A 22675-nucleotide genomic window follows, 5' to 3' on the forward strand; every position below is an offset into this window, starting at 1 on the left:
GTAAGATCTTACTTTAAGATGTTACATTCCACACCCTCTAGGGTCAGCTTTCTCGCTTGACAACAGCTTTGTGGAAAATCTAAATTGTTGACAACCTTAGGAAGCATTGAGTAATTATTGTCAACTGTTGTTATATTTGTAAAGGGGGAGGGGAGACTACTGATCACCCGCTCCTCCATTTGTAAGGGGTTTAGTGGGTTATGCCAAAGGCTGTTACCAAGCTAGCAAGGCAATTTTGATAAGAGCCATAATGTGGCGCTTTGGAGTATGATCCCCTATTGCCTAATGTGGGACATTTGGTGAGAGCAGAATGCCAGGACATTTGAAAGACTTGAAACCTCTATTTTTGACCTTAAGCTTTTATTCTTCAAAACTTTGTTTTAGTGGGTAAACGATTCCAGCTCCTCTTTCGATTCTTTGCTTGAGATGATTGATATTGGTGTACCTGCTGTACACTTCTTTTTTACATGGCTATGCTTTCTTTTCCCTTTTAATAATAAATTATTTACTTATCAAAAAGAAGAGAAATAAGATGAAAATCACTTATTTTATTATTGATCCCTACCATTAAGAATTTTATTTTTTACCTATAAAAAAAAAATGTGATTCCTTGTGGGGCCTATTTAAAAATGTATTTATTTAAGGATATATTCATAATTACAAACACAACATTAAGATGTTAAGCATTTATGTCTCCATCCATCTCTGCCCATTGGTTTGGGGGATCGGCCAGACTTGGAGAGATTGAAAGTTGGCCAAAAAGCCCCCTCCCCTCCCCAAAAAAATCCTTTCTCTGTCCTCTTTTTTTTCTCAATCAAAGGATTATTCCTATCCCTGAGCTTTTTCCTTTCCTTTTTCCCCCTCCACCTAATTGGAGCGTTAATTCCCATTCCATTCCATTTATCATCCCACTTAAATACACATGAAGGCCTTCAATTTATTATGCAATTTGTTCATTTTATTTCTTTCAATATTAAAATGTTCAAAAAGATGTTTGCTGAAACATCTCTAGGATAAAAAGGACCATTTGCAGTGCACAAGGCTCATTGTCATACGACTTACTTTGTTCGTAGGATCCATAAAATCTGACTAATACTGTGCTATTTTTTTTAAGTATCTGATATTCTTTATTTTACCTCAAAAGTTTGAGAACAGACATCTATATCTAGTTCATTTTGTGTAACCCCTAGCCTTCCAAGCTAACAATTGGGACTGAAGACTAAGATCTCATATATTAATGTAGTCAAATTTCTTATTTGCTTCAGATAATTCTGTTAAGAGTCACAATGTATCATCACCTGATGGCATTAAGTCTGTCCATACAATGGCCACCAGAACTTTTTTGGAGAATGTACCCAATTGTGAAACACATGGAGCTGACTTAGTACTATTAGATCTTTTTTCTGGTTGCGGTGGGATGTCAACTGGATTGTGCCTTGGTGCCAAACTTTCTGGTGTTAATCTTGCAGCGGTACTTTCTATAAAATTTTTTGTTTCATTTCCATGCATTTCATACTAATTAGATGCCTTATTTTATCTTTTATAACTTATCTTATTTTCTTTCCCCTACTATAGAGATGGGCCCTTGATTGTGATAAATCTGCATGTAAAAGTTTGAAACTCAATCATCCAGATACACACGTGAGTAAACTTTATCTATTATTGGATTTCAACATAATATGATTAAGTCTTTTGGAGGTATTACAAAATATTTTTATGCCTAATTATATAGGTCAGGAATGAAACTGCTGAGGATTTTCTAGAACTATTGAAGGAATGGGAAAAGCTATGTAGACGTTATAAGGTCAGTGATGTAGGAAGAACACGTCAATCAAGGGCTGAGACCTTAAGATCACACAAAAGTGATGAAAATTCTAGTGATGATGAGTTTTCCTCTGGTGAATATGAAGTTTCTAGACTAGTTGATATTTGCTATGGTAATCCCAATAGGAAAGGCAAGCGTGGATTACATTTTAAGGTAAATGATGTTTTCTCTTTTTGTGGAAAATGCCATCTGGTGACAGTATTTGAGAGTTATTTGTTTTTTTTTACTTAGTCTTTATAATAAAAAGTTCGTCATTCATATTGTGCCCTTTGGCTAAAGCCTAAATGTGACCAATGGAACTTTTGCCATGGTTGTTCTTAAGCATTGTTCAATGATCATATAAGCTAAAAGTATTATTGTTGATATCTAAATAATTCGCAACATTGCATCTACTAGATTGATGAGTAGTAGAAACAAATACAACATATGGTATTAGAAATAGATATTTAGAGCATTCCACATCAGCTTCTATAGAATTTTAGCTAAACTAAGTAACTAACCCAATAAACTCCACTCTTGCTATTTTAACAAACAGACACCTACATTAGCACAATTTTTATTTTTCTACTATATTTATATATTATATTTCATTCTTTAAAAATGAATAAATATATTTTTTAATCTCTTCCCCACCCCCTTTTACAGCAACACCATTGCGACGCCTCAACTAAGACTCGATTTGTGAGCTCTGCAATTTTTGCTTCATGGATCTGGAACCTATACAAGCTATTGAGTATCCCTTAGGCACTGATTTAGGCTTTGGAGAGAGAGAGAGTGACGGTTTGGGTTTAAGTTAGTTCGGTTGAACTGATTTAGAGAAATTAAAGAGAGTGTGGGTCAAGAGAGAAAGGAGTAGCGAGTACAAGAGCCACTGCTAGTGATGGTGGCATTGGCCGTTAAAAGGAGGAGCATGGGTCTTGGCTAGAAAGATTCGGACAGAGAGAGAGGGTGAGCAAGGAGAGAGTGAGACAAAGGAAGGGGGGGGGGGTTGAGTTGACGGTCTTAATTGGTGGTGGTGGCTTTGATGGAAGTTTGAAGAAGTCACAAATACATGAGAGAGAGAGAGAGAGAGAGAGTCATAGAGAACGAATAAATAAATAAATATATATTAGTTTTGTTGATGAACAGTACATTAGTAAGAGTATTAAGGTATTGTTCATTGCTAAATTTTTTTTGGTAGTTTATTGAGCCTGATGTGGGGGTGTTTTTTGGTTTGTCATGTAAAATTTTAAAAATTCCCTTTGTTGAGGTTGCTATGAGTGCTCTAAGTAATCATAACAACTTATAGTCCAGTCAAAATTTTTGTTATGGAAATATTTGTTCTTTTTTTTAGCCTATTTATTCTTCTATGCTGAGTGGTGAGGGGGCTAATAATCTGACTTGAAGTTGATTAAGACTGATGTGTTTGATGTGCGCTTGTACTATAAGCTGTTGTTTGGTCCTCGAACTAATGTGTTTCCTTGGGAGTGAATTTGGTGTGCAAAGATGCCTAAATGGGTGTCTATCTCTTTATGGACAATAGCTAGGGGTGGGATACTCACCATTGATAATCTAGTTGATAAAGGTCAGTTCCCGGTTAATAGGTGTTGTATGTTTTGTTGTGGTAGGGAATTTTTGGATCATCTTCTACTCCATTATAAGTTTTCTTGTGCTTTATGGAGTGCAGTTTTTGGGCTGTTTGGGATTCAGTGGGTAATGCCGAAAAATGGTTAGCTCTCTTCTTTTTGCTTGAAGAAATTGGTTTGGAAAGCACTTGTCAACTATATGGAATATGGTTCCGACATGTTTAATGTGGTTAGTTTGGCAGGAACATAATACCTGCACCTTTGAGGACAATGAGAGACTCTTAGACCTCTTAAAATCTCCTCTCTTTGGTACCTTGTTTTAGTGGGTTTGTATGTATTGTATTTCAAATTTTGAATTCTTACAATCTACAAGCTTTAGTTCTTGAACTTCTTGTATTTGTTTCTTGTTCAGAGTGTATCGTGAACATGCTGTTCAGTTTCTTCAATAAAAGTCTTATTACCTATCAAAAATAAAAAATAAAAAAAATAAAAGTCCAGGCAAAATAACTATATGAAAGGTGTAGCCATAATTTTACTTGAATTGTGTCTTGAATTATTTTTATATTCATTTTCTCTTGTTTGATATTGTAGTTTGGTGAAGATGATTTTCTTCTCTTAGCTGTTTCGTTAGGTGCATTGGAAGGGTTATAGTGCAAGTGAAGACACATGGGAACCAGTAGAAGCATTAAGGTATTACTCTGTGACCAAAGATCTATCTCTCTCTCTCTCTCTCCTTGTTGCTCAATGCATGTATAACTGTATTTTCTCAGTAATTGCCAAGAAAGGATACAGGATTTTATTTGGAATGGGCTGAAATTGAAAATCTTGCCACTGCCAGTAAGTAGTTTCAACTGATTGTATGATCCGGAAAAGTTCCATGAGAGTCTGCATTATTTATTTCCTTTGTACCACATCCTAATTTATAAATTAATTCCAGGGTGACGTTGATGTTATTTGTGGGGGTCCTCCTTGCCAAGGAATAAGTGGTTATAATCGGTTTAGAAACATTGATTCCCCATTAGCTGATGATAGAAATCGTCAAATTGTAGTCTTCATGGATATAGTGGAATTTTTAAAGCCCAAGTTTGTCTTGATGGAAAATGTCATTGACATTTTGAGATTTGACAAGGCTTCTCTTGGAAGATATGCATTAAGCCGTTTGGTACATATGAATTACCAAGCAAGGCTTGGAACAATTGCTGCCGGCTGTTTTGGTCTTCCGCAATTTCGCTTGCGTGTATTCTTGTGGGGTGCTCATCCTAGTGAGGTGAATTATCTTTATTTCTTGTTTCTTTTGAATTGAGAATTTATTTTTTATGAAAGATTTGTGAGATTACTATAATTGTTGTTATCATTGGTATTGTTGTAGTATCTACAAACATGTTACTATATCAACTGTCCACTTAATTCTTTGTGTTAGGGTTTGCCCATAATAGGGGGATTGTATTTGACTGTAATCATCCATTGAACATGAAAAAATAATAATTGCTACATGAATTGTAATATATTGTTAGTATTTTTTTTTTTTTTTTTTGATTAGTAAGAAAGATGTATATTCAAGAAGCTGCTTTATGCAAAAAGGGCACAAAGCAAACCAAAGATTACAAAAAAGAGAAAAACAAAATAACAAAGAAGAAAATTAAGTATGAAGGAGAGAACTAAGGAACAAAGGGAGATAATCACTAGATGTGAATCCCCAAGCCCTAGACCAATAAAAAAGAGATTCACTAAAAGAAGCAAGAAATTGGTCTCCGGAGCTTTCCATGTCCTCAAAAGTCCGCCAATTACGCCCTTCCAAATATACCACATTAAACACAACGGAACTAAATTCCAAATGTTAGACGAGTGCTTTCCCAACCAATTCCACCAACCAAAAAGAATATCTGCAACCAATCTTGGTAAGACCCATGAAATACCAAAAGATCTAAAAGTAAAGCTCCATAATCGATAAGCCTTTTTACAATGAAGTAGCAAATGATCTACTGTCTCCCCACTACAACGACACATAATGCACTAGTCAACAAAATCAAAGCCCCTACTTTGCAAATTATCACTCGTAAGAATCTTATTCCAAGCTACGATCCAAAGAAAGAAAGAAACATGTTGAGGTGCCTTAAACTTCCAAATACCTTTCCAAGGAAAGACAATGGATGAAGAACCTTGCAACTCATTATAAAACGAATAGATGTCAAAATCCCCATTCTTGTCAACTTTCATCTCATACGGTCTCCATTATCTGTTGAAAGTATATTGGATTCCAAGGTATGAAGGAACTCCTCCACTACATCCACCTCCTAATCATTTGGGTCCTGAATGAAATGAACATCCCAACTTCTCCAACCCCTAGCCCCTTGCTGTGCCAGAGTAGAGTCTACAGAGGTCTCTCTTTTAGTAGCAATCTTGTAAAAAATCGGGAAAGTCAGTTGGAGAGGTATATCTCCACACCACTGATCTTTTCAAAATTTCACTCTATTCTCCACCCTTGCCTCAAACTAAGTATTTCTGCTAAAAGCCTCCCAACCCATTCAGATACTTCTCCACAAACCACACACATGTACACCCCTACCCAACTTGGAGGTCCATCCCTCCACTCTTCCCCAAACTTCAAAGCTACAACCCTTCTCCAAAGCTGTGTCTCCTCAACCCCAAAACGCCATTGCCATTTCCCTAGTAAGGCTTTATTTGAACTAGTTAGATTCCTTACTCCTAAACCACCATTGGCCATAGGTGCACACACTTTATTCCATCTTACCAAATGTGTCTTGGAGTCACCCCACAAAAAATCCCTTTGCAACTTCTCAACCCGTAAAAGCCTAAAAACAAGCCAACCTTATGGATAGCATCTGCTAGATTGGAAAGTATTCAGAGGAATTTTCTTTGGGGGTCTTCTGAGAGGAGTTTCAAATATCCTTTGGTGGCTTGGGAAAGGTGTGTGTACCCATCGAATTGGGTGGTTTGGGGATAAAGTGTGTTGTCATTTAATCAAGCCTTATCAGGGAAATGGCTGTGGAGGTATGGTCATGAAGTTACCCATCTTTGGCGGAGAGTTATCTCCACAAAATATGGTGAGGGTCAAAGGGGGTGGAGTACTAAAGTTTGCAGGAGGACTCATGGATGTGGCCTTTGAAGAAGCATTCATGAAGGGTGGGAGAACTTTTTTAAGCATTTGTCTTTTGTAGTGGGTGAAGGCACTTGTATCCGCTTCTAGCATGATAGGTGGATTGGTGATAATACCCTAAAAGATCTCTATACTGAGCTCTATGTGTGTTTAGCTACCAAGGATGCTTGTATCTTTGAGGTTTTGTGGATTCTGGAAGGGGGTACTGTTAGAGTGTGGGATTTAAGGTTTTATAGAGCTTTTGAAGATTGGGAGCTAGTTGCATCTTATTCTCTACTTCAGTTTATCCAAACTCGTATTCATTGGGGTGAGAGGAGAGATACTCTTTGTTGGCGGCTCAAAGGTGATGGTAAGTTTGACACCCGGTCTTGCTACCATGCGATTCGGGGTACTCCGAATTCTTTGTTTCCTTGGAAGGGTGTTTGGAAACCAAAAGTTCCTAAGCGAGTGGCTTTCTTTTTGTGGATAGTTGCTTATGATCGGATTCTCACTTTGGATAATCTCATGCTTAGGGGTCGCCCTTTTGCAAATCGGTGTTGTATGTGTTGTTGTGATGGGGAGTCGGTGGACCACCTTCTTCTTCATTGTCCTGTTACACTTACCTTATGGAGTTTTATGCTTTGGGCTTTTGGTATACATTGGGTTATGCCAAAATCGGTGGCGGGATTGTTATCTTGTTGGCATTAGTGGCTTGGGAAGCATAATTCGAACATTTGGAATTTGATTCCAGGGTGCTTAATGTGGATTGTTTGGTTGGAACGAAATTGTCGCTCCTTTGAGGACAATGAGAAGACGTTGGATGAGTTAAAGGTTTTATGCCAGCGTAGTCTTTTTGAGTGGTCTTGTTGTTGGGGTTTTACTGCTTATTCTTCTCTCTCTGAGTGTATGTTTTCCCTTAGATTAGTTTCTTGATTACCCTCTTTTTTTACTATTTGTTTGATCTTTTTCTTCTCTTTCATCATCATGAACAACTTGTACTCTTTCTTATTTACTCTTTAATAATAGTTCTCTAATTACCTATCAAAAAAAAAAAAAAAAGCTTCTCAATTTTGTTAGCCACATGGGTAGGGATGGTAAAAAGAGATAAAAAATTAGTTGGAAGGCTAGATAACGTACTCTTAAGTAATATTAATCTACTACCTTTTGACAATACAACCTTTTCCACCTGGCCAACTTCCGCTCAATTTTTTCCAAAATAGGATTCCAAATAGTAGGTGACTTATGAGAAGCCCCCAGCAGCATGCCAATATAAGACATAGGCAAAGTCCCAACCCTACAACCCAAAATCTCTACCAAGGTATACATATTTTTAACCTCCCCTATTGGAACCATTTCACTCTTACGCATGTAAACCTTCAAGCCTGCCACAACCTGAAAACAAAGTAGTAACATCCAAACATGTAAGATTTGATCCACATTTGCATCATAAAAAGAATGAGAGATCCATACCATGTAAGCGCACTCTTACGCATGTTCCCTATTGTTAAATGTGGTTTCTTTGGAGGGAAAGAAATAGTAGGTGTTTTGAATATAATGAGAGATCCATACTAGACCTCAAGTTATTTTTATTTAGAACTCTATTGGATTAGTTGTTTGCTTTGTGAAACCAATCATTTTCTTCTTTTCTTGATTTTCTTGATTTTTGTAATTTTTGTACTTGATTTGTTGACCCCTGAACACTCCTTGTGTACTAGAGTGTCCCTTTTTTGATATCAATAAAACTTATTACTTACAAAAAAAAGAAAAAAAAAGATGCGAAACACATTCCCCTTCACCTTTTTACCATCAGCCTTGAAACCATGAAGTAAGCCGGCACCCTCAACATTCTTCAACATCCTATTGAAAACCTCCATCATAACCAAAAACAATGTAAGAGAAGCAGATTCCCTTGTCTCAATCCCCTCAAGCTTCCAAAAAAATCAGCTGGAGACCATTGACCAAGTGCTGTTATATCATTGGACAAAGTGTTGTTATATCATACAAAATTTATTGTCAGGCCAGTAAATGGCTTCATTTCCATGAGGTAAATACACAAGCAGTTGATTCTTCTTCTCTTCTTCACTTCTTGCAGAAACTACCCCCATTTCCGCTTCCAACACATGATGTGATTGTTAGATATTGGCCTCCACCTGAGTTTGAGGTAATGTTCTACAGTACATTAAAACATTTACTCTTGTATTTTTATTTATTAATTCATTATTTTTTTTAACTTCTTGTGCAGCGCAATACTGTTGCTTTGGATGAAGACCAACCTCGTGTTCTAGAAAAGGCGCTTGTTCTTCAAGATGCCATCTCTGATCTTCCTCAGGTATTCACATAATATTTTATTTGCATGCCTTTTGCTTTTATGCAATTCAACTTGATATTAAACTAATTTGCTGTTATAGGTAACAAGCTTTGAAACTCGTGAAGAAATGTCATACCAAAAACCTCCAGAAACTGATTTTCAAAGATATATAAGGTCAACTAGAGACGGTAATATTAACATCCTTCAAATGTTAAATGTGGAGCTAATTTTGGAAGTGTTTGTATACTTCATTTATGTGAATTGCCTGTTTTGCATAGCCATTTGGGTTTGGCTACTTATGGCAGTCTTGTTGCTGCGTGAATTTTCTATTTCTTTAAGATTCCAAATGGATAAATTTTTTCTTGTTCTTTTTCTTTCTAGCTATTTTTGGGTTAGACAAGAACATATGATATCTTGCTTAAAATTATTATAGGTGTTAAATCACCGATTGTCCCAAAAGTTTAAACTATTGGGATATGATAAATTTAATCATTTAACCACACAATCCTAACACTCCCCCCTCACATGTGGGCCAAAACTACCTTTTAATAGGTGAGGCCCAACATGCGGGAATTTAAATGGGAGGTAGAGTGGAAGAGACAGGGATTGAATTCAAGACCTCCTGCTCTGATACCATGTTAAATTACCGATTGTCCCAAAAGTTTTAAGGTATTGGGATATGGTGAATTTAATCATTTAACCACACAATTATAACAATAGAGATTCTTGGACATTGGTAATTTGCATCTTCTAGAAATCACAACTAAGCTGGGGTTGGCATCCTTTGTGATGCTATGTGTTTGTGGTTTGAACCCCACCTCCCTTCCTACTCTCTACCTATAAAAGGAATCACAAATAAGGCCATTATTTTATATGTGCTTGTGAGCTTTGACTTAGGTAGTGCAGAGTTGAATAATTACTGCGTATCTAAAAAGCTTAAGTTATTAAGAGTTGGGAACTAATATTGATTTAATTACTGCTTGTTGAAAAAGATTAACCTTAATCCTTTCATTTTATTAGTTGTGTTTAAAATATGAAAATTTCGGTTAAGAGAGTAGAGGAAATGAAAAATAGAGAGAGAGAGAGAGAGACAAGGAGAAGAAGAAAACAAGGTTTAGGACTTAATATATCGACCCCTAACCTTTGCACATATTTATCTTATAGAAATATGGCAAAATAACAAGAAGAGCCTTGTACTAATATAACAAGCAAAAATAAAATATAATAACATAAAATAAACAATAACCTCAACATCAATAATTCCCTCAAGCTCGAGCATATAGATCAAACATGCCTAGCTTGAAGGTTGATCATTGAAAGGAGGCACTGCTGGTGGAAATTGGTGAAAAGGAAGGCTGTTATAGAAAGCTAAGTGTGGTTTAGCCTAAACTTTAACTCAAAACTCAATTTCCATCACCCAGTTCTCAAAATCTGTGCCCCACCACAATTCAGCTTGTTTGGTTTTGTTCCCATAAATCAATTTCCATCACTCAAAACTCAAAAAACTGAGTTCTAACACTCATTTTCACATTTTAAAAAACTTTACACACATTTCAACACACTTTTTCACCCACACGTATATCAAAAACACCCAAATAACATTACTCAAACTTCTCTACCAAACGGGCCCTGAGTTTGAGTGATGAAAATTGGGAATAAGTTTTGGTTGTTTTTGGCTTATAGAAAATGAGTAAAGGTGGCACTTTTGTAATCATCAGCAACCTATGGGACCCACTTCTTTGTATTGTTCACATCAAGTCAGACTTGCCTTTACTTTCTCTCCCCCAGTGGCTCTTTGGTCTGGTTCAGAGTGCCTTAACTCCAGACTTAGCTAATTTCTTTCTTTCCCTTTCTCTGCTTTCCTCATCCAAAAATCCCACAAATTCTCTCAAAATGTTTGCTCTGAAGCTGTCCTCTTGCATCCTCAAGGAAAGTAAAAAGGCTGAAATGAGACTTATGCTTCAATAAACCACTTCTAAATATAAAATTGGGGGAGGCATATGAACAACCAAAAGTTACAAGTCTTACATCATATTTGTTATGATAAATAAACAAATGACAGTAGATGAAACAGAAATGAAATACAGAACAATGTATTGGCATCATAAGCACAGGAAAGAACAAAAAGAAGTATAGCATTCACACTTTAAACTAGTCAATTTAGAGTGAAAACTCACAAGAAAAAGATTTTTTTTTGTAAGCAATTTCCCGTCCGTATTGTCTTTTTTCCACAAGGAAGACATAGGATGAATGTTAATGCCATAAGAGATCATAATTGGGACTTGGTTGTAGTTCTGAACTTCAAACAACAAAATTAATCAATGCGTTGTTCAATCGCTCGAGTAAGAGATGGTAAACATCTATGGTTGTCACATGACAAAGAACATATCTTGTAGTGGGTGATGCCATGGTTATTTCTCTTCTTTTTGCATGGGAGAATTTTCTGGGGTTACACTATTCTTCGGTTTGGAATATGGTGCCAGCCTGTTTGATGTGGTTGATTTGGAAGGAACGTAATACCCGCATTTTTGATGATGTTGAGAAATTTGCTGATTTTTTTGAAACCTTTGCTAGTTGGGACTTTGTTTGGGTGGTCTCGTATTTGGGGTTTTACACAATGTATTTCCGTTTTTGATTTTGTGAAATCTGTTTTTGTTTCTGTTTGATTTGTTTGTATTTGTTTCTAGTACTCTGTTCATCATCGTGAACATGTTGTACTTTTTTTAATGAAAATATCTATTACCTATCAAAAAAAAAAAAAAAAAGCAAGCTGCTAAGTTAGTTACAAAAACCTACCATGTGATTGCCCAAAGGCTAACAAAATTCTCTAACTAACTTTTTTTTTTTTTTTTTTGATAGGTAATAAGAGTATTATTAAACAAACTATAAAACAGAAGACAGCCAATACAAGGTGTTCATGATGGTGAACACAAGGAAAAGCAACAAACAAACAAACAACAACAAAAAACAATAAAAAACTTAAAGAGCAATACTAAGAGAAGAAATAAACTCCAAGATATTAGAACAGTTCGAGAAGCCCCAACACCTAGACCAATCAAATAAAGTCTTCTAGCAAAGAGCTTGTAATTGAGCCAAGGATTTCTCGGTATCCTCAAAAGAGCGCCGATTTATTTCCGACCAAACAATCCACATCAAACAGTCAGGAACCATATTCCATATGTTTGAATTAAATTTTCCCAGCCAATAGCTCCAACAATCCACCAAACTTTCCACAGAGCCTGGCATGACCCATTGGGTGCCAAAGATTTGAAACATATAAACCCACAATGAGTGAGCTACAGGACAATGGAGGAGGAGATGATCCATAGTTTCCTCATTCCAATGGCATATACAAGACCAATTCACCAAAATGCGCCCCCTAAGCATGAGATTATCCAATGTAAGGATCTGCCCATGAATCGTTGTCCACACAAAAGATGCCACCCTCTTAGGGATCTTAGCTTTCCAAATCCCTTTCCATGGAAAATTGGATGCGGCTGCACCCCTAATGTTATTGTAATAGGACTGGATCTCAAACTTGCCATTCCCGTTGAGACACCAATGAGAAGTGTCACTCCCACCACCCCTAGGGATCCGAGATTGAATGAACTCAAGGAAAGAGAAGGCAGCCTCTAATTCCCTTTCATGAAAATCCCTATGAAATCTCAAATTCCAACTAATAGGCTATTGCACTTATCGCTAACAATCTTATCAACTAACTAACTTTCTGTTTCAAGTAATAGGAACTACTTATAATATAACGAAAGCACTAGTAAACAGCTAGCTTTAAAAACGAACTGCATTAGTGCTGTCCCTATTTGGAACACACTTGTCCTTAAGTGTGGCTAGTTGTAAGATGATCTAGTGCGTGATAGGGCAGCAAGTGATGCACATTGAAACTTTTGGAGATGTGCATATGATTTGGTAGTTCCACTGATTTGCATTCTTGTTAGTTGCTGTATCAAGCTGCTGCATCATGCTAGAGATTAAGGACTGTTGCTACTTTGTGTCAAGGTTGCAAGTGTAAGCAGCCATGTAGACGCTCTTGCATCCAACCTTCTTTGGTTGCAATGTGTAATGATCTCCTTTCTTGTATAATCTAAATGTGTTTCTCCTTCCACCCAAAATGGTTTGATATGGACATGATATTTCACGCCCAAGTAAGAGATGGTAAACCTTCATGGTTGTCACATGACAGAGAACATATCTTGAAAGTCGTTAATTAATAGCACTAAGCACTTTCTTGAATCTCTAACTTCACCTCCTTTCTTGAAGCAAGATAGTTTTTGTGGTTGGGGTTGGTCTTGATTCTTCGATTCAAGATTGCTAAAAACTTATTGTGACACCATATCCTCATAACTACTTTTAAGCCACTTGTCATCCTCCATTTGCAAGATGTTTGTTAAAAATGATAAATCCTCTTCTTCCTCAATGTGAGCATCTACTTCTTTTTCCACGTATTGATCATATATGGGTTCTTGAATGCGTTCCCCTCCTTTATTGTCTTCAATTACCAATACTCTATCACACATTTCTTCTTTTTCTTTATATTGGTTATACACGGGTGCATTCATCAGCATATCTTTTTTGGGCGCTACAAAGGTGTTATCAAGGTTTATAGCTATACCTTCTTTGCATGTATTGGCTGCCTTCGATGAGTCGGATGCTGCATTAACAAAAAAACACATTGCTGCATTTCCCTTATCATTCTTTTTTTGCCAAGAATCATTTCTGTTGATAGCTTGCATATAGTTGAAAGGAAGAAATTGATTTTGCAATTTCTGCTTCATTTTGAACCATTCTTGGATCTTTCCTTTGCCCCTCCTAAGTCTCTGAACTTGGAGTTGTTCCTTCCAGGCTGAAGCTCTTCATCTCAGCTTGTAGAGACCAACCTCACCTTCTTGGAATCTTGGACTTCATAGTACTCAAAGATCTTCTCGATTTGATTCAACGTCCATAAATTCTTCAGGATTCAGGCTCCCTTGGAATTTTGGAAGGTCAACTTTGATGTTTGGTTCTTCTCTTTGAGGAACTTGCAAATGCACAAAACCTGGCCTTGGTTCTTGCACAGGCACTTGCTATTTTCCTCTCACAGGTTGGCCAAATGGGTTATTGAAGTTGTTGTTGCTATCAGCATCAGCATCTTCAGATTATTCACCATCATTTTTAGGATGATGATGTTAGTTTCTTCTCACTTCCTCTGTCAAGGCAGCAAGCTGCCCCCTTAGCAGCTTCACAGTCAGATCCGATTCACCTAGGGTTCTCCTTGGTTTGGTTGTGGCTGTTGCCTGGGATGAACCTTTACCTCAGGTTCATGTGCTGCAGAAGCTTTCTTGTTCCTTCTATCTATACTACTAGTGTCATATACACAAATCCTTAGGCTCACCTGGTAGAGGATAAGAAAAAGAGTGCAAGGATTGAATCTTGCATGGGCTATGCTGTAGAATAGAAAGGGCAAGAAAGAACTTGAATTTCCAAATGGATCTCAAGCTCTGATACCAAATTATGATGGAGGAAACCGGTGAAAAGGAAGCTGTTTTACAAAACTAAGTTACTTGAAAAGAAGGAATGAACTAGCTCTTCAAGAGAGACACTCTTCGAATAAGTATCTAAACTGCAACAGAGAGCAAGATCTAAATTGAATTGAGGCGGGCCATACAATAGGTCTTCAGATAGTCAACATCATAAGTCTCTGTGAATACTCTCCAACAACTGACCGCTCCTTAAGGCACTCAATAGAACCATTAGGGAGGCACTTGATAGTGTAAACCCAACGACAACCTACTCAATTTTGAGCCCTAGAAAAATGAATCATAATGCAAGAACAAAATTTTAAAAATAGAAGATTTATGGACGTCTTCAATGGGAACACTAGAGGTGTCAGTTGATCCATAAGACTCTTGGTAGATGATTCAAGAATTTAGGTATGATTAATGTTGGCCTATGTCTAAAGGAATAATGTAATTTATATTACCAAAGAATTAGTTTGATAACTACTCAATTATGGGCCCTAGAAAAATAAAGCTTTAAATGATGCAAGCAATTCGAGAGAGCCTGCGTATATTTTGAAGTGAGCAAACATATAAAAGGAAATTTTACTATTCATAATTACCAAGAACAATTAGCAAAACAGATTTGAACAAGCCAGACTTGAGCAACATAATGTTTGATGTGAGATTTCCAACTTGAAATTAGTTTGAAGTAAAAGTAGGAATTATTGTCTCAAATGAATTTTAGACTTTAATTTCTCTTTTACTTCAAGAAAATTTCATGTCGAAAGTCTCACGTCAAACATTATGTTGCTCAAGTCTAGCTTGTTCAAATTAGAATTGCAACTTGTTCCTTGGTTATTGTCTTAGGTGCTACTATTCATATGACCTGTACCTCAGGTTTCTCTTTGAGCTAGAACACTGGTAATCTTCCCAATGTTGCATTGGCAAATGTCCCAATCCCTAAGATTTTTGGTTTGCGTACTATCATTCTCATTCCTACTCTCTCCTTGTCTTCAGTCCTATATGTTCCTAGGTTTCCCTTAAGTCACATGTTGAATAGTAAACTTACAAGTTTCTTAATTGCGTTGTAATTTTATTATCTACTCATTGTATCTTTCAGGATCTTGTGGTAGGGAGGAAGATTGGTGGTCATCATGAGGCTGGTGGACTTTATTACTTGGATCAGTGTGGTTTTTCAAATTTAGTGGCTTCTTAGTCCTCTAATACACCCTCCAGCCTCATTGTTTTTTTTTAGTATTATTTAGTTAAAAAAAATCACTTAATGTTAACAATGATGAACACAAAGTAGCTAGAAGATTGCAAACAAAGCATATAAGAAATTGGAGTCCTTGAACTTCAGAATAGAAAGTCAAAGAAAGTACGAAACAACGAAGACTTCAAATGTTCAATGGGCCACTCCATATCCTCTTAAGGTGCTGCTATTTTTTCCCTTCCACACAATCCACATCAAACATAATGGAGTAAGATTCCAAACCTTTGAATAGTGCCTCCCATACCAATTCTGCAAACCAAGTAAAGATCAGTCACAGCCGATGACATTACGCATTGAAGCAAAAGATGGACTACTGCTTCTCCATGACACTGTCACATGCAGCACCAGTCTACCAGATAGAAACTCATCTTAACAGGATTATTGTTGGTCACCAAATACTTTTCTAAGGGCATGGGGACACACTTGACCACGAAAATCCTTAAAAAAAGAATGAACATCAAACTTACCACTCCCATTAACGCAGCACCTCAACCTATCAACCCCCAACCCCCTGCCCCCTAGGCATTTGGGAGTATATCAGGTCTAGGATGGAGTTCAAAGACTCCTACTCCCAATCATGAAAGCTTTGAAGAAGACATGCATTCCAACTTCTAGCTCCCCCGTTCAATTGATGATTCAAAGAAGTAAAAATAGAGGCATCTCTATTTGTTGCACATAGGTTAAGATACAAATCCTTCAAGGGAAGGTTCCCACAACACCAATCATGCCAAAACCTTATATGTGTGCAATCACCAACCTTAAAGGATACATGCGGGAAGAAGCTATCCCACCCCGCTCTAATGCTTTGCCAAAGATTGCATCCATGCACTTTTCTATTTGACTTCGTAGTCCATCCACCCCTGTCAACCCCATACTTCAATGCAATCACATGTTGCCACAAACGAGTTTCGTCATGGCCGAAATGCCATAACCATTTCCTTAGTAAAGCCTGATTAAAACTCCCTATTTTCCTAATCCCTAAACCGCCTATCTCTGCAGGTAGGCAAACATTATCCCATGCCGCCAATGGATTTTTAAACACATCCTTCATGGCACACTGAATTCTGTCCAATCTACTTGCCAGACATGGCAATGGTAAATAATGAGAGGAAATATGTTGGTAGGCTAGAAAGCTTACTCTTTAACAAGGTAAGCTTCCCACCCTTGGAAAAGTATAGCCTCTTTCAATTGGAATTTTTTTAAATTTTTTAATTTTTATATAAGTAATGCAATTCTCTTTGATATCAAAATAGTCACCCACGTATAAAAGGAGTATACAACTAAGGAACAGATAATCACTCACGCACATTACATGAATTTGTCACATCAATAATGTAACATAAGACAAACTAGGTAAAACCGACATCGAATCCAACAAAGTTCTAAAGAAAAATAACTTGAGATAGACATAGTCCTTTCTATATCCTCGAAATTCCGATTGTTCCTCTTCCTTCATATACACCACATCAAGCAATGCAGGGCCGCCATCCACAAATGACCATTCTGATGTCATTGAAAATGACTTGGCCAACAACCTCGCAACTCCCCAATGGTCTTTGGCATCACCCAACAAGCTACAAATAAACCCAATACAATAGACCACAATTCTGTAGTAATAGGACAATGTAGTAAAAGCTAGTCAGCTGATTCTCGCATTATACATATAACACCAATTCAATAGCCAAACTCTATTTTTTCGTAAATTGTCAATTGTCAATTGTCAAGAAATTCCCTAAAGCTAGAATCCAAATAACAAAAGCAACTCGAAATGGAATCTTTCATTTCCATATGCTTTTCCAAGGGAAAGATTGTTCACCATTGCCAGGTAGGACGCTGTAGTAACTGCTTACCGTAAATCCCTTGTTCTTATCTGGTTTCAAGCACAGTTTATCCTCCCGACTTCCTTTTACTGATGTCCCATAAATCCTCTGCATGAAATTTGACATAGACTCTAACTCCCAATCCTACCCAACTCTATTAAAATTGATATCCCAATGGAGTACCCCATGCATGTATTGCGTGAGATTTGCCACATTGGCCTACTTGTCATGGCAAATCCTAAATAACTCAGGAAAGCATGTATAGCAAGCGAATTCTCCTTGCACCAATGATCTTGCCAAGTCTTCACTCTAGATCCATCCCCTACCTCAAATTGGAGATAGCTTGACAAGGCAAGCCCTCGTCTGATATAGTTCCACAAAATCACCCCATAAGAACCAGACACTGAATTATTACACCAGCCCTGCCATCCGCAACCAAAAACACATCCACCAACAACTAAATATTAGGAATCTCTCCCTCGGGTACTAATTTGGACTTTCCCAAATTAACTTTTAATCCCTACACCACCTCAAGCCAATAGAGTTCCATTTTCTTTGAAATAGGATTTCACATTGATGTTGCCTAAAAATGGGCCTCAAAAGGCATCTCCAACTAGGTCATCGGCAAGTTACCCACTCTACAACGTATAATGCTTGCTAAAGCAGTTGGGTTAGCCACATCACCTACCACTTCAGTTTTGCCCAGATTAACCTGCAACCCTGTAATTGCTTTAAAGCAAATCAACACCATTCAAATGTACAGAAGATGAGAAATACATAAACCTTCAAAAGTAACAGTCCCCACTCTAAAGTCTCGGATAAAGCTACCCTCAATTTTCTTTAAATGTCCTCAACGCCTCCATGACTAGCAAGAATAATAGTGGTGAAAAGGGGTCCTATTTCCTTAACCCCTGAGTTCTACCGAAAAAATCAGTAGGGGAACTATTGACCAACATAGAAAAACAAACAATAGGGAGCATGCGTCCACCTCCTCCCTCTCTCAAATCCCATCCGGCCCAATAATTAAAACAATGTGTCCCAATTCACATGATTATAAGCTTTCTTAATATCCAGTTTGCAAATCAGTCCCAGGATTCATTCAACTCTTCACTCTACTGTCTAAACCATTCATTAGCAATAAGAGTCCAAAATCTGCTTCCTTCCTACAAATGCATTTTGAGATTCAGAAATTATTTTATCCAATACTAGATGAATTTTGTTGGCCTCCCTCCTACTAATGATTTTATCCAATACTACACCTTTGCTAATAACTTACCCACTACACACAAGGCTAATAGGCCTAAAATCCCTTGTATTGATGGAATTATTCTTTTTTGGGAATTAACGCCAAAAAGGAAGCATTAAGGGATTTTTCAAAGACGCCATCTCTATGAAAATCTGCAAAGAAAACCACAACATCCCTTTCCACCACCCTCCAACACTTCCGGAAAAACGTTGTGGAAAACCCATCCAAACTTGGAGCTTTGTCACCGTTCATCTCCTTCAAAACATGAATGACGTCTTCTTTGGTGAATTATTTGTCTAAAAGAAGCCTATCATTCTCATCAATACTTGAAAAATCTAACCCATTCACCATAGGTTTCCAATCTTCAATTTCATCGTACAAGGTCCCCTTAAATTGCACCACTTGATCCTGAACCGTCAATTCATCCTCATGCAACACACTATCCACCTCCATGCCTCTCACATGATTTCTACGTCTATGAGAGTTAGCCTATATATGAAAGAATCTTGTATTACAATTCTGCCTCTTTTAACCATATATCTCGGGACTTTTGGGAAGAGTAGTAATTTAATCATCCAAAATTCCAGTGGCCTAATTTATTTAAGGTTAAAGTAATTCGCAATGATTGATTTACATTTAGATTGGGAAATGTATTGACATCTACTTTCTCACTTTGTGCTTTGTTAAGTATGTCCCAAACTTTTCCATTCATCTGAACATTTGCAGATCATTTGATCAAAGTCATGCTAGTAATTGCCCTTTATAGGACTTCTCTCCATTGGCATATTTTGTCCCAATTATGTATGTTTTAACTTTTTTGTGTGTCTCTTTTACCGTTTTATGTCAACAGTTACTAATTTGGTTTTGCATATGGATTTGTATATATTCATCTCAGTTACATATTCTGTCCTCATTATTTCATATGAAACTAAGTTTATGACTATTCTTCACACTATTTTTTCTCTTTTTTTTTGTTCTGCAGAGATGACTGGCTCGACATTAGATGACTCTAAAATAAAACAATTACTCTACGACCATCGGTCTTACCCGCTGGGTGAAGATGATTACCTACGTGTTTGCCAAATACCAAAAAGAAAAGTCTGATACATTTAAACTTTCCATTGATATCTGATGCTTGAGCCTATCTATTGTTTCTAACTTTTTAGAACTTTTAGGGAGCAAATTTTCGGGACCTTCCTGGTGTAGTTGTAGGAACTGACAATGTGGTTCGGCGGGATGCAACAGAACAACCACTGTTGCCATCTGGAAAGCCATTGGTGAGTGTTTATTATCTTTAATGAAATTTATATAGCATGTAATAGTATAATTTGAATTTGACTCTTCTGTGAGTATGTGTGGCAAGATAAAGCAGCAAAATTAAATTCAAAACAATGATAAAGATTCTCTCCAATCCAAGATAAATATTATAAATAATTAAGAATTGGATTTGATAACTATCTACACGGTGTTTCCTATGTAACGTTAACTTTGTTTAGAAAATTTGTAGAAAATTGCCTTTTTTTTTTTTTGTCTGAATTTTACATGGGCAAAATCTGAACTGAAGAGCTACAAAAAATCCCACCTGAACTGTAAGCCACTTGAACTAATGTCCAATTGGCAGAAAATTGCAAATGTTGTTGCTTTTCTGCTTGTTGGTTGTACTAGAGTTATTGTTATATTGAACATTTGGAGGAATTTAGCATTTGGAAACCTTATTTACCTTGTTTTCGTTCCTTAGTTCTCCATCAATTGCTTCACCTGCCAGCTATCTTTTTGGTGACATCTCAAGGTTGTTTTACTGGAGATCTTGAGTTTATCATATTTTGGGCATTAGTAGGAAGGAATGCGATTGCAATAATTATTTTTCCCCTTATTAAATAACATTATTCCTTTCCTTATGGTTTTTTATTTTTTATTTATTTTTATTTCTCAATCTCTTCTTGTCCTTCAACAAAACCAGGTCTAAGCAATCGGAAAGTTCATTTTAGCTACCGTTTCCTGAAAATTGATCTGACATATATCCATAATAAAAAATATATTTCTTTTAAGATAATATACCTTTGAAACTGTAGTCATTAAATATAATTTTCCCAGTGAAGATAGGAAGGAAGAAATGCTATAAAGACAATTCATCTCAAAGGGTCTAGGTAAAATTCTGGGGAAGCATTGAGAGTTGCTGTCTTGTTTGTCGGAGGAAACTAGAATGTATTCTAAAGAATTGCTTAACTATTGGGATTATCAGTAAACAAAGACTTGTCTATTTAATAAGTCATTTTGAATTATTTGATTTTCTTGATTTTGAGTGTTTTTAGTAATAATATCTCATAAAAGTTGTTTAAGAAGGGAAGGAAAAGAAAACTCGTAAGGGCTTGGGTGTACTGAACGGATCAGACTTTGTTCACAGTAACTGAAGCAGGCTGAAAGTGCATTGTGAAATCAGAAATAGATGCATTTTATGTTCATTTCTGTAACATCTGGTCAGAATAGAAAGGTAGTTATTGTGATTAAATATTGTTTTATTTTCTTTTAGGTACCAGATTATGCCTTTACCTTTGAGCAAGGGAGGTCCAAAAGGTTAGATGTTTTCTCCTGGTAGCCTCTATGATATCTTGTATGGTAATTTTCATTATTTTGATATTATTGGATTACATGTAGGCCATTTGCAAGGTTATGGTGGGATGAGACAGTACCCACTGTAATAACTTTCCCAAGCTGTCACAATCAGGTCTGCATCACTGCTCTGGTTCATTTTGTAATGGAATTACATGTTTAGGATATTGCTTTAAGCTATCAAAACCATTGTAGGCAGCATTACATCCAGAACAGGACCGAATCCTCACTTTAAGGGAATATGCAAGGTTGCAAGGCTTTCCTGATTATTATAGATTCTGTGGCACAATTAAAGAAAGGTGTGAAAATTTATGTGCATTAATTTGCAATGATTATTTCTTTTTTTTTCCTTATTATTATTATTATTATTTGTTGAGAAGATGTCTATTCATGTTATAGTTGACTTGAAAGTGAAAATGAATAATATCACTGCTGTCACGATATGAGTTTTCCAATTTGAAATCAGGCTTAGTGGCAACATCAATAATATAACATATAACTTGAAATATTATTACTGTATTTTAATAAAAGGGCAAAAGAAAAAAAGGAATTCTATGGCCCAACAAAGTTGTTGAAAGTTCAGTGCAGGTATGCATTCTCAAAGTGCAGATCTTAAATTAGCCTAAAACTTTTTTGGTTAGTATTATTAATTTTGATTGCATGTAAAGTAGACCTATGAGTGTTTTTTGTTTTTTTGTTTTTTTTTTATTATCAAATTTCTTATTATCTCCTTCATGCATTATGCATATGTTCTGTAGTAAACTTGGTGTCATTAGTCTTCTTGTACTTTATACAGGTACTGTCAGATTGGAAATGCAGTTGCTGTTCCCGTTGCACGAGCCTTAGGATATGCCATGGGATTAGCATTTAGAAAGCTAATTGGGGATGAACCACTCATGACTCTTCCCCCAAAGTTCTCTCATTCTAATTATCATCAATTGGTGAAGTCCCTATCTGATGAGAGTCTCTAGTATTCATTCTTTACCCCCTTCCTTTGACCTTATAAATTGTGTCATTTTTTATTCATTAACCTTGAACCTTTGTTTTGTAATTTGCGGAATTGTTTTAAAAAAATTTCTTGCTGAGCCCTATTGTTGTTCATCAATGTAAACTGGTTCCAGCAAGGCATCCTCCATTCGCTTTCAATTTAAATATGGTGAAATGCGTGATTGTGTATCACCATAAACATTGTTATTTGAGCAACTTAATCTAAATGGAAGATGTGAATAAAACCACTTATGTACAAATTTGTCACCTGCCTAGAGATTTGGATGTTGAAATCATTTACTTGGCAAGACTTATTTCGGCCTGTGTTGTTCTAGAATATTTAGAGTTGTTTACCTTAACAGTTTATATTTTGGGGGGAGGCGGAGCAAGTGGAATAAATTGGATTTTTAGTGATATTTCATAGATTTCCTATTTGGGATTTGTGAGAGTGA

The 22675-nt window shown here is 36.5% G+C and overlaps 1 protein-coding gene across 1 annotated transcript in view; it reads left to right on the forward strand.

The window, feature by feature from the left end:
• The window catches only part of LOC115971602 (DNA (cytosine-5)-methyltransferase CMT2-like), a 36146-nt gene extending 13656 nt beyond the window's left edge, over nucleotides 1–22490 (forward strand). Inside the window, exons 9-23 of the mRNA XM_031091602.1 lie at nucleotides 1266–1471; nucleotides 1576–1641; nucleotides 1733–1978; nucleotides 4022–4080; nucleotides 4161–4227; nucleotides 4328–4657; nucleotides 8580–8648; nucleotides 8730–8816; nucleotides 8896–8983; nucleotides 19609–19724; nucleotides 19802–19903; nucleotides 21157–21200; nucleotides 21282–21351; nucleotides 21432–21535; nucleotides 22033–22490. Of these exons, the coding sequence (XP_030947462.1) occupies nucleotides 1266–1471; nucleotides 1576–1641; nucleotides 1733–1978; nucleotides 4022–4080; nucleotides 4161–4227; nucleotides 4328–4657; nucleotides 8580–8648; nucleotides 8730–8816; nucleotides 8896–8983; nucleotides 19609–19724; nucleotides 19802–19903; nucleotides 21157–21200; nucleotides 21282–21351; nucleotides 21432–21535; nucleotides 22033–22207 (1829 nt within the window). The 3' untranslated portion in view covers nucleotides 22208–22490. The remainder of the gene's footprint in view (nucleotides 1–1265; nucleotides 1472–1575; nucleotides 1642–1732; nucleotides 1979–4021; nucleotides 4081–4160; nucleotides 4228–4327; nucleotides 4658–8579; nucleotides 8649–8729; nucleotides 8817–8895; nucleotides 8984–19608; nucleotides 19725–19801; nucleotides 19904–21156; nucleotides 21201–21281; nucleotides 21352–21431; nucleotides 21536–22032) is intronic.
• Nucleotides 22491–22675: the final 185 nt, after the last annotated feature.

The sequence above is a fragment of the Quercus lobata genome, chromosome 12, assembly GCF_001633185.2.
Source record: "Quercus lobata isolate SW786 chromosome 12, ValleyOak3.0 Primary Assembly, whole genome shotgun sequence".
NCBI classification, from domain to species: Eukaryota; Viridiplantae; Streptophyta; class Magnoliopsida; order Fagales; family Fagaceae; genus Quercus; species Quercus lobata.